Genomic DNA, 13,142 nt, shown 5'->3' on the forward strand with positions numbered 1-13,142 from the left:
TTATAAAAGAAGATGCACATACTATGTAATAGACTTTTACACAATCCTTTGTTTTCTTTCTTTTTGCTCCTTGTATCTCTAGGGAATGTATGACAGGATAACAATAGCGGCTTTTTTCATGGAAATGACTTGACCTGTTGCCCTTACCTGCAGTCAAATGACCTAGTGGCCTCATGGGTGGAATGTTATTAATATTTTTCATAATTTCATAATTGATAAACATACATTTAAAAAAATACGCAGAAAATCTGGTGTTTCTATGTCAAACGGTTTTGTTATACACTGCTCAAAAAAATAAAGGGAACACTAAAATAACACATCCTAGATCTGAATGAATGAAATAATCTTATTAAATACTTTTTTCTTTACATAGTTGAATGTGCTGACAACAAAATCACACAAAAATAATCAATGGAAATCCAATTTATCAACCCATGGAGGTCTGGATTTGGAGTCACACTCAAAATTAAAGTGGAAAACCACACTACAGGCTGATCCAACTTTGATGTAATGTCCTTAAAACAAGTCAAAATGAGGCTCAGTAGTGTGTGTGGCCTCCACGTGCCTGTATGACCTCCCTACAACGCCTGGGCATGCTCCTGATGAGGTGGCGGATGGTCTCCTGAGGGATCTCCTCCCAGACCTGGACTAAAGCATCCGCCAACTCCTGGACAGTCTGTGGTGCAACGTGGCGTTGGTGGATGGATTGAGACATGATGTCCCAGATGTGCTCAATTGGATTCAGGTCTGGGGAACGGGCGGGCCAGTCCATAGCATCAATGCATTCCTCTTGCAGGAACTGCTGACACACTCCAGCCACATGAGGTCTAGCATTGTCTTGCATTAGGAGGAACCCAGGGCCAACCGCACCAGCATATGGTCTCACAAGGGGTCTGAGGATCTCATCTCGGTACCTAATGGCAGTCAGGCTACCTCTGGCGAGCACATGGAGGGCTGTGCGGCCCCCCAAAGAAATGCCACCCCACACCATGACTGACCCACCGCCAAACCGGTCATGCTGGAGGATGTTGCAGGCAGCAGAACGTTCTCCACGGCGTCTCCAGACTGTCACGTCTGTCACATGTGCTCAGTGTGAACCTGCTTTCATCTGTGAAGAGCACAGGGCGCCAGTGGCGAATTTGCCAATCTTGGTGTTCTCTGGCAAATGCCAAACGTCCTGCACGGTGTTGGGCTGTAAGCACAACCCCCACCTGTGGACGTCGGGCCCTCATACCACCCTCATGGAGTCTGTTTCTGACCGTTTGAGCAGACACATGCACATTTGTGGCCTGCTGGAGGTCATTTTGCAGGGCTCTGGCAGTGCTCCTCCTTGCACAAAGGCGGAGGTAGCGGTCCTGCTGCTGGGTTGTTGCCCTCCTACGGCCTCCTCCACGTCTCCTGATGTACTGGCCTGTCTCCTAGTAGCGCCTCCATGCTCTGGACACTACGCTGATAGACACAGCAAACCTTCTTGCCACAGCTCGCATTGATGTGCCATCCTGGATGAGCTGCACTACCTGAGCCACTTGTGTGGGTTGTAGATTCCGTCTCATGCTACCACTAGAGTGAAAGCACCGCCAACATTCAAAAGTGACCAAAACATCAGCCAGGAAGCATAGGAACTGAGAAGTGGTCTGTGGTTACCACCTGCAGAACCACTCCTTTATTGGGGGTGTCTTGCTAATTGCCTATAATTTCCACCTGTTGTCTATTCCATTTGCACAACAGCATGTGAAATTTATTGTCAATCAGTGTTGCTTCCTAAGTGGACAGTTTGATTTCACAGAAGTGTGATTGACTTGGAGTTACATTGTGTTGTTTAAGTGTTCCCTTTATTTTTTTGAGCAGTATATTTCATTCTTCTGTGATGTATATAAAGTGTGATATTGGGATCCAATCTCAAAATGGAATACATTTCAACTCTATATCTGACATGGTACTGGTGTCTTCTTTGTTTACGCACATAACCATGTGTGTGAAGTGTATACTTTTGTTTCAAAGTAGATTTGTTTTAGACTACCAAGAAATACCTTGTGTGATCCTGATTTAGCCCACTACAGTAAAAGGTTAAAGCGGTTTGATGAGATTTTTGGTCTTCTCTGATTCCATTAATGTTTTTGTCATTTTCTTCCTCTGCCAATTTTCCTACCTCTCAGCAACCTAGACACAGACAAACTCTCAGGTATTTCTCTCTGACTCTTCTCTGTTTTTATTGACTGTGTGCTGTCAAAATGCTCTCTCAAGCCCTTTACCATAATCTAATCCCGTCTTTTACTGGATTTTAAATTACAAAGGCCTATGTGTATTCAATATTGTACCTGACAGCTCTTTGTATATCCACCACCAGAATACTTCTCTCCACACCTGGGGGAATATCTGAACGTCCTTTCTGCTCTGGAGAAGCTGAACGTCGCCATCCTGAAGGCCATGGACAAAACTAAAGAGGTTTGTGGCCAATACAGGACAGCATGTTTAAAGGGATAGTTCAGTGAAAGGATATTTTTAGATATGTGTTTCCTTACCTCGAAAATAGTCTATGAAGAAAGTGTGACTGAGATCCACACTTTGCTTTTGTTAAACTAGCCACTGCCAATAAACGCTAATATTGCTGAACTATCTCTTTAACATTACAATCAACTGTCTGGGATTCTTAACTGCACCTCTCATTTACAGAACTGCAGAACTCATTTGGTAAAAGGAACTCACTTAACCATCTCTTTCCTGTTGTTCGCTGTTGTTACTGTTCGCCATTACATATGTTTCAAGCAACATATTTGTTGATGTCTACTGAGAATATTAAGTGAGCAGCAAGATAATAGCCAGTTGGTCCGCCTTTATCCGCTTATGACATTTAGAAAAAATCTAACCACCCCTTTTCCCCAGTAGGATTTTGGATAGGCTTTTGTTACCTTTTGAAGCGTCTGAGATTTCTCAGCTGTGACAGTGATATGACAGTATGGAAAGTGGATCTGCACAACTGAGTCCTCTTACTCTTTCACACTGATGCTGCATTTTAAAACAACGGGCTGTAACCTGCAGGGACCCTTCCCTAACACTTGAGCTTCAACCATGACTCAAGGTCAGGTATTTCTATTGTGAACTGCGGTGTCTGTATGTGGACCAACATATCTCTAGTTGGACAGGTGCTGTAAATACAGAAGTTCTTAAAGCAGAAACCCCTCCAAACCCAGCAAAGAACTTCTGGTTGGTCATTTCTGGCCTATCTTGGGTCACACCCTTTAGTTAGCATTTCAAGAGTTTAAACTACTATCAGGGTCCAAGCATGAAGTAAAGCATATAAAACCATGGCTGCCTTCTCTGTCGGGCAAAGGTGGCTGGTGACAACTTAATTGGGGAGGATGGGCTCATAGTAATAACTAGAACAGAATAAATGGAATGGTATCAAACACATCTAACACATGGTTTCCATTTCCATTCCACTCCGTCCTCCCCTCACCAGCCTCCTGGGTTAACAGAGCATTGCTTCCCAAAACTAGACATCACTTCAAAGAATCATGCTTGGTTATGAAGAAACAAACTAAAAAGAGAATTGGTAATAATATTTTTAAGACATGAAGCAGAACGGTGTTAATTTGGTGCAATCTATACAGGACTTCTGCTCAGAGCTCATACGGAGGCAGACTGGAGCCGTGGGTGAGTTTAGTGAAATGATTGCTTTAATAAGCACTGCGTTCAGATCAACATCAAAGAACCCCCCATAAGACTTAATCGATACCACTGTGTACACTTCATCTGTCTCATCTAATTCTTGATATTGGGATCAGGCTAAGCTTTGTTGTTCTTCAATTTCAAAAATTATATAGCGGATTGTGCTGTGAAAAGATTTAGGCAACTTGTGTGAACGGATGCAGATGTACATTATTGATTGGTCCATGGTACAGTATGCTGTGTCTCCCCATCCCCACTTTGTGCCATTTGTGTCGGTATTGCTATAGTGACACCAGCAGTGTGAATGGGTGGGTTAAGGCATTATTATTTACCACACTAAAATTGTAGAAATGTGCTTCACAAAATACTGAGTAAAGGGTCTGAAAACTTATGGAAATGTGATATTTCTGTGTAAATTTTTTCCAAAGGTGCTTCCACAAAGTACTGATTTAAGGGTCTGAATATTTATGTTAATGTATTTTTTTTTATTTGTAATACATTTGCAAACATTTCTAAAAACCTGTTTTTGCTTTGTCATTATGGGATATTGTGTGTAGATTGATGAGGAAAATGTTTTATTTAATCCATTTTAGAATAAGGCTGTAACGTAACAAAATCTGGAAAAAGGGAAGGGGTCTGAATACTTTCTGAATGCACTGTATTTGGGCTATGTAATGGGTTTGAGGGATGTGACCATGGTAACAACGCACACACACACACAAACACACACACACACACACACACACCAGATAAAGATTGTGATCTCATCTGTGAACGGAGAATGACGTGACAATAACCAATGCTGACATGAACCCCCCCAGCACTCCTACTGTCTGACGTCAAACATACTCAAGAGATAGTAGAACTGCACCAGAGCTACGAAGCTGTTTATCGTCTTTCTTTCTTTCTTTCTCTCTCTCTCTCTCTCTCTCTCTCTCTCTCTCTCTCTCATACAGTCCCCCTTTTCCATTCCGTCATAATTCTGCCCAATGTCGGTTTTGATTCACTGCAAGGAGAAGTTATTGCCTTAAGGGCTGTACTGGGATCAACTTGCCTTCCCCCAGTCCTAGCTTGACTGACTTCAGGACAAACCCTATCAACACTCCTCTTTATATCTCAGTACTAGTTATGTTAATATGTCTCTTCTTGGAACACTAAAGTGTGTCTCTACAGCCATGGTGTTGATAACATTCAATCAAAAGCTTTCCACAGCGCTGGTCCCATATTCTCAGAGTAGAAATGCTGATTTATCGGGTCCCGCCTATCCATACAATCGTATTCAGTATGATCTAAAAGGCAAAACTGGTCCTACAGTATATCAGCAATCCTATTAGGAGACACAGAATGTATTTTACAGATCTTATAGAAAGAGCAGCATGTATTTTATCCATGAGGAGTTACAACTGAATACTGTAGAATTATTTTCTTTCTTTCAGTGCAGTGCTGAGATAAAAATATAAAAATAATAAATCACCCATTTTCAACAGAAAATCTGCAACTCTGAGAGAAAGAGAGATTAAGTAAAACATTATAATTTCTTCCTTACTCCTGAGGTGTACAGGATGCTGGGAGGGAGAAAGAAAACATTGGAAAGGAATGGGAAAGGGGGATACCTAGTCAATTGTACAACTGAATGCATTCAGAATAGGGAAGGAAGAGATACAACAACAAAAAAATCCGAAGGTTGCAATTTTTCAAAACACAGCACTGCACAAGGCACTGCACATTCAATTTCGACAACTCTATTTCATATCGCCATGGGGCATTTTCAGTACCTACAAAAATAAAACCAATAGAATCATACAGAGATTGGTGAGAACACAGCAGGCTTTCTCAGCTAGTGAAGTGATAAAAAACATAAAAGTATAATGAACAATATTTTTACGATGTTACTTGTCACACACCGTTACACATGACACCTGGCACCCTGTAACATTTTCACATTAAGCACATTTAAGATCAATTTAGCTCATTTTTGGTGTGTGAAATTCCTCAAAAAAGGACACAGGCTGGGATTCGATTAAGTGCCGATAGTAGATTTCCAGATAGTGCTGTCAGAAGTGAATGCAAAATAATGTATTCAAGGTTTAAAATGGCTTGTAAAGTTTGCAATTTCCACTTTGTCAGACTTGATTTGCCCTGACGAAAAATGTATCAATCCCTACAAAAAAAACAATTGAAATTTCCTGTTGCTGCAGGACTATTTTCCTGCTGTAGCAAACTGGCTCAAATTAAGATCCGACATCTGTATATATGCAGTACCAGTCAAAAGTTTGGACACACAAACTTTGTGACACTAGCAGCATATGCATTGAACAACATTAAAGTTGTTGTCTTATTTAAAGACACAATTGTTAAAGGGATTGTTCAATTATTTTACGTATTTAGATATGTACAGTACCAGTCAAAAGTTTGGACAAACCTAATCATTCCAGGGTTTTTCTTTATTTTTACTATTTTCTACATTGTAGAAAAGTAGTGAAGACATCAAAACTATGAAATAACACATATGGAATCATGTAGTAACCAAAAAAGTGTTAAACAAATCAAAATATATTTTATATTTTATATTCTTCAAAGTAGCCACCCTTTGTATTCATACCCCTTGACTCAAACTTTTTATAGTCCCGTACCCCTTCAAACATTCAACCTCCAGCTGCGTACCCTCTCTAGCACCAGGGTCAGCGCACTCTCAAATGTTGTTTTTTTTGCCATCATTGTAAGCCTGCCACACACACACTATACGATACATTTATTAAACATAAGAATGAGTGTGAGTTTTTGTCCTAACCCTGCTCGTGGGAAGTGACAAAGAGCTCTTATAGGACCAGGGCATAAATAATAATATAATAATAATCAATAGTTTTGCTCTTTATTTAGCCATCTTACATATAAAACTTTATTTGTTCATTGTGAATAACTCACCACAGGTTAATGAGAAGGGTGTGCTTGAAAGGATGCACATAACTCTGCAATGTTGGGTTGTATTAAAGAGAGTATCAGCCTTAAATAATTTTCCACACACAGTCTGTGCCTGTATTTAGGTTTCATGCTAGTGAGGGCTGAGAATCCACTCTCACATAGGTACGTGGTTGCAAAGGGCATCAGTGTCTTAACAGCACGATTTGCCAAGGCAGGATACTCTGAGCGCAGCCCAATCCAGAAATCTGGCAGTGGCTTCTTATTAAATTAAATTTTCACAGAACCGCTGGTTGCAATTTCGATGAGGCTCTCTTGTTCAGATATTGGTAAGTGGACTGGAGGCAGGGCATAAAAGTGATAACGAATGCAGTTGTTTGTGTCATCCGTTTCGGGAAAGTACCTGCGTAATTGCGTACCCAACTCACTCAGATGCTTCGCTATTTCATATTTGACATTGTCCGTAAGCTTGAGTTAAATTGCACACAAAAAAATCATAATGATGGAAAAACCTGTGTGTTGTCCTTGTTAATGCAGACAGAGAGGAGCGCCAACTTCTTAATCATAGCCTCAATTTTGTCCCGCACATTGAATATAGTTGCGGAGAGTCCCTGTAATCCTAGATTCAGATCATTCAGGCGAGAAAAAACATCACCCAGATAGGCCAGTCATGTGAGAAACTCATCATCATGCAAGCGGTCAGACAAGTGAAGATTATGTTCACTAAAGAAAACTTTAAGCTCGTCTCTCAAAAAAATAAAATAAAGTGTCAATACTTTGCCCCTTGATAACCAGCGCACTTCTGTATGTTGTAAAAGCGTTACATGGTCGCTGCCCACATCGTTACATAGTGCAGAAAATACACGCGGATTCAGGGGCCTTGCTTAAACAAGTTAACATTTTCACTGTAATGTCCAAAACATCTTTCAAGCTGTCAGGCATTCCTTTGGCAGCAAGAGCCTCTCGGTGGATGCTACAGTGTACCCAAGTGACCTCGGGAGCAACTGCTTGCACGCACGTTACCACTCCACTATGTCTCCCTGTCATGGCTTTTGCGCCATCCGTACAGATACCAACACATCTTGACCACCAAAGTCCATTTGATGTCACAAAGCTGTCCAGTACTTTAACAATATCCTCTACTGTTGTCCTGTTTCCAGTGGTTCGCAGAAGAGGATGTCTTCCTTAATTGACCCCCCATAAACATAACGGACATAGAGTTGAAGTCGGAAGTTTACATACACCTTAGCCAATTACATTTAAATTCAGTTTTTCACAATTCCTGACATTTAATCCTAGTAAAAATTCCATGTCTTAAACTCAGTTTTTCACAATTCCTGACATTTTCAGGCAGGTAGGATCACCACTTTATTTTAAGAATGTGAAATGTCAGAATAATAGTAGAGAGAATGATTTATTTCAGCTTTTATTTCTTTCATCACATTCCCAGTGGGTCAGAAGTTTACATACACTCAATTAGTATTTGGTAGCATTGCCTTTAAATTGTCTAACTTGGGTCAAACATTTTGGATAGCCTTCCACAAGCTTCCCACAATAAGTTGGGTGAATTTTGGCCCATTCCTCCTGACAGAGCTGGTGTAACAGAGTCAGGTTTGTAGGCCTCCTTGCTCGCACACGCTTTTTCAGATCTGCCCACAAATTTTCTATAGGAATGAGGTCAGGGCTTTGTGATGGCCACTCCAATACCTTGACTTTGTTGTCCTTAAGCCATTTTGCCACAACTTTGGAAGTATGCTTGGGGTCATTGTCCATTTGGAAGACCTATTTGCGACCAAGCTTTAACTTCCTGACTGATGTCTTGAGATGTTGCTTCAATATATCCACATAATTTTCCTGCCTCATGATGCCATCTATTTTGTGAAGTGCACCAGTCCCTCCTGCAGCAAAGCACCCCCACAACATGATGCTGCCACCCCTGTGCTTCACAGTTGGGATGGTGTTCTTTGGCTTGCAAGCCCCCCCTTTTTCATCCAAACATAACGATGGTCATTATGGCCAAACGATTCTATTTTTGTTTCATCAGAACAGAGGACATTTCTCCAAAAAGTACAATCTTTGTCCCCATGTGCAGTTGCAAACCGTAGTCTGGCTTTTTTTATGGCGGTTTTGGAGCATTGGCTTCTTCCTTGCCGAGCGGCCTTTCAGGTTATGTCAATTTAGGATTAGTTTTACTGTGGATATAGATGCTTTTGTACCTGTTTCCTCCAGCATCTTCACAAGGGCCTTTTGCTGTTGTTCTGGGATTGATTTGCACTTTTTTCACCAAAGTACGTTAATCTCTTGGTGACAGAACGTGTCTCCTTCCTGAGCGGTATGATGGCTGCGTGGTCCCATGGTGTTTAAATTTGCGTACTATTGTTTGTACAGATGAACGTGGTACCTTCAGGCGTTGGAAATTGCTCCTAAGGGTGAACCAGACTTGTGGAGGTCTGCAATTCTTTTTCTGAGGTCTTGGCTGATTTCTTTTGATTTTCCCATGATGTCAAGCAAAGAGGCACTGAGTTTGAAGGTAGGCCTTGAAGTACATCCACAGGTACACCTCCAATCGACTTAAATTATGTCAATTAGCCTATCAGAGCTTCTGAAGCCATGACATTATTTCCTGGAATTTTACAAGCTGTTTGAAGACACAGTCAACTTAGTGTATATAAACTTCTGACCCACTGGAATTGTGATACAGTGAATTATAAGTGAAATAATCTGTCTGTAAACAATTATTGGAAAAATTACTTGTGTCATTGTACAAAGTAGATGTCCTAACCGACTTGCCCAAACTATAGTTTGTTAACAAGACATTTGTGGAGTGGTTGAAGAATGAGTTTTAATGACTCCAAACTAAGTGTATGTAAACTTCCGACTTCAACTGTACGTATACCAGGAGTTGTGCCAGGCCCGCTGACGCATATCACCCAAATGTATAGCCCCATTGGAAAATATAAATGAAAATATAAATATAGATTTCTTTGCGCTTACCCCCGACGGCATTGCGTGTACCCCAGTTTGGGAATACCTGCCTTGACTTTTTCCACATTTTGTTGTGTTACAGCCTGAATTCAAAATTCCCTCACCCATCTACACACAATACTTCATAATGACAAAGTGAAAACATATTTTTAGAAATGTTTGCAAATGTATAGAAAATGAAATACAGAAATGTCTAATTTACATAAGTAAACACACCCCTGAGTCAATACTTTGTAGAAGCACCTTTGGCTGCGATTACATCTTTGAGTTGTCTTCGGTATGTCTGTATCAGCTTTGCACATCTGGATTTGGGGATTTTCTCCCATTCTTCCCTGCAGATTTTTTCAAGCTCTGTTAAGTTATATGGGGATTGGCGGTGAACAGCAATCTTTAAATCTTTCCACAGATTTTCAATGGGATTCAATTCTGGGCATTGACTGGGCCAATCAAGGACTTTCACAATCTTGTTCTGAAGCCATTTCAGCGTTGCTTTGGCTGTATGCTTGAGGTTATTGTCCTGTTTGAATGTAAATCTTCACCCCAGTCTGAGGTCATTTGCACTCTGAAGCAGGTTCCCATTAAGGATTTGCCTGTATTTGGCTCCATTCATTGTTCCCTCTATCCTTACCAATCTCCCAGTCCCTGCCGCTGAAAAGCATCCTCATAGCATGAAGCTGCCACCACCCTTCTTCACGGTAGGGATGGTGTTAGACGGGTGTTGAGCTGTGCCTGGTTTTCTCAGGCCTTTCTCAGGCATTCAGGCCAAACAGTTACATTTTACCACATAATCTTTTGCCTTATGCTCAGTCCAGGCGTGCTATCATGTGCCTTTTTCTCAGGAGTGGCTTCTGTCTGGCCACTCTCCCATGAAGCCCAGATTGGTCAAGTGCTGTCAAGTGCTGCAGAGACTGTTGTCCTCCTGGCAGGTTCTCCAATCTTAGCCAAACAACTTTCAGAGAGGTCAGAGTCTGGGTAGTTCCATATTTTTTCAATTTCCCAGTGGTGGAGACCACTGTGCTTTTGGAAACATTCAGCACAGTAGAAATTGTTTTATATACCTCATCACAATTCTATCTCGGAGATCTACAGACATTTCCTTGGACTTCATGGTATAGTTTCTGCTCTGACGTGCACTGTCAACTGTGGGACCTTACATACAGTGCATTTGGAAAGTATTCAGATCCCTTCAATTTTTCCACATTTTGTTACATTACAACCTTATTCTAAAATGTATTAAATACATTATTTTCCTCATCAATCTATACACAATACCCCATAAGGACAAAGCAAAAACAGGTTTTTAGAAATGTATTAAAAAAAAAAGGTATTTACATAAGTATTGAGACCCTTTGCTATGTGACTCGGAATTGAGCTCAGGCGCATCCTATTTCCATTGATCATCCTTGAGATGTTTCTACAACTTGATTGGAGTCCACTTGTGGTAAAATCAATTGATTGTACATGTTTTGGAAAAGGCACACACCTGTCTATATAAGGTCCCACAGTTGACAGTGCATGTCAAAGCAAAAACCAAGCCATGAATTCGATGGAATGTCCGTAGAGGTCCGAGACAGGATTGTTTTGATGCACAGATTTGGGGAAGGGTTGCAACAAATTTCTGCAGCATTGAAGGTCCCCAAGAACACAGTGGCTTCCATTATTCTTAAATGGAAGAAGTTTGGAACCACCAAGATCTTCCTAGAGCTGGCCGCCCGGCCAAACTGAGCAATCGGGGGAGAAGGGCCTTCGTCAGGGAGGTGACCAAGAACCGATGGTCACTCTGAAAGACCTCCAGAGTTCCTCTGTACTGATGGGAGAACCTTCCAGAAGGACACCCATATCTGCAGCACCGATCAGGCCTTTATGGTAGTGGCCAGACGGAAGCCACTCCTCAGTAAAAGGCACATGACAACCCACTTGGAGTTTGCCAAAAGCCACCTAAACGGCTCTCAGACCATGAGAAACAAGATTCTCTGGTTTGATGAAACCAAGATTGAACTCTGGCCTGAATGGCAAGCGTCACGTCTGGAGGAAACTTGGCACCATCCCTAAGGTGAAGCATGGTGGTGGCAGCATCATTCTGTGGGGATGTTTTTCAGTGGCAGGGACTGGAAGAGAACCTGCTCCAGAGCACTCAGGACCTAAGACTGGGGCGAAGGTTCACCTTCCAACAGGACAACGACCCTAAGCAATGCAGAAGTGGCTTCGGGACAAGTCTCTGAATGTCCTTGAGTGGTCCAGCCAGAGCCCGGACTTGAACCCAAGCTAACATTTCTTGAGAGACCTGAAAAAAGCTGTGCAGTGACACTACCCATCCAACAGAGCTTGAGAAAATCTGCAAGGAAGAATGTGTATATATTTATTATTATTATTATTAATAATAATTGAAATTACCATTGAATAGGATTTGTTTCATTGAAGCTTTCTTCCTACTCTACCTCCACCCGTCACCCCCTCCCTGTACAGGAGTACCAGGGCTCGTCGGTGTTGGGACAGTTTGTGACACGCTTCCTTCTGCGAGAGACCAACACCCAGCTGCAGTCCCTGCAGTCGTCATTAGACTGCGCTATGGAGGCTGTGGATGAGCAGAGCTGCACTGGCAGGTAGAGTAGCACCGCAATGACTATCTATGATACTGGGCGTTCTCCCTTAATCACTCTCTCACTGTGCACTGCTACTGTATTTCAGTTGATAAAGCATAGCGCAAGCTTTGGATTTTTTGGTCTGTAAAGATAATTATGCGAGAAATAGAAACGCTTTTATGTGCAAATATTGATATAATAACCATCATTTCAAAGTAAACTTGATATGTGGTCCTCCCACACAAAGCACGCAGTTTAGGCTACAGATTAAATCAGTTATGAACTTCAAAGGGTGCTGAAACTGCAGTGATGAGCTTGATGCTCCTTTCCAATAAGATATTGAGGGTCTTATTTGGCTGCCGTTTGATAAATAAAAATAATCTTGCTCTTTTGTCCATAATATTCTCATCATGGAGGCTATACCCCCACTGTATCAGTGAGCTGTTGGCACATGCCAAAACCAGAGTGGGCACATTTGCTATATTCGCAACTTTTGTTGTGACAAAACCATCATTAGAGTTGAAAATGCATTGGAAACCCATTTAACTTGTATTTTTTATTTGGTACATGGGAATTTAACCGCAAAAGTTATTATGTGCACTGCGTCCAGGGGCGAAAATCTGATATCAACTTTGGAGGGGACAATTACATGAAATTTTCTCAAGAGCAATTCCTGAGGGGGACACCAAAAGTAGTGCTGTAACACATAGCCTACATTGTAATATGGTAAATGTATATTGAGGAACCAAAGAAATAAGGTGTTTGCGTACTCCTAACTACCGGTACCCAAAACTACACAACTAATCACAACAGCAATACCATTGCCTTTAACAAATCTTAGTTCAGTCACCAGTTTAAGTTCAGAGTGGGGGTATCCATGGCATTTTCCAATTATGTTCCTATTTTACAAGTCAAAAAAATTGAGAACCTTTCATAATGTTGCCAAACAAAGACTCAACAAACTTACCTGAGACTCCCTGTCTCTGC

The 13,142-nt window shown here is 41.5% G+C and overlaps 1 protein-coding gene across 1 annotated transcript in view; it reads left to right on the plus strand.

Annotated features, from left to right (window-relative positions):
• Window positions 1-13,142, plus strand: part of LOC106572152 (N-terminal EF-hand calcium-binding protein 1) — a 47,330-nt gene that overhangs the window by 24,745 nt on the left and 9,443 nt on the right. The window contains exons 4-6 of the mRNA XM_014146046.2: window positions 2,157-2,182; window positions 2,348-2,445; window positions 12,040-12,176. Of these exons, the coding sequence (XP_014001521.1) occupies window positions 2,157-2,182; window positions 2,348-2,445; window positions 12,040-12,176 (261 nt within the window). The remainder of the gene's footprint in view (window positions 1-2,156; window positions 2,183-2,347; window positions 2,446-12,039; window positions 12,177-13,142) is intronic.

The sequence above is a fragment of the Salmo salar genome, chromosome ssa15 (assembly GCF_905237065.1).
Source record: "Salmo salar chromosome ssa15, Ssal_v3.1, whole genome shotgun sequence".
NCBI classification, from domain to species: domain Eukaryota; kingdom Metazoa; phylum Chordata; class Actinopteri; order Salmoniformes; family Salmonidae; genus Salmo; species Salmo salar.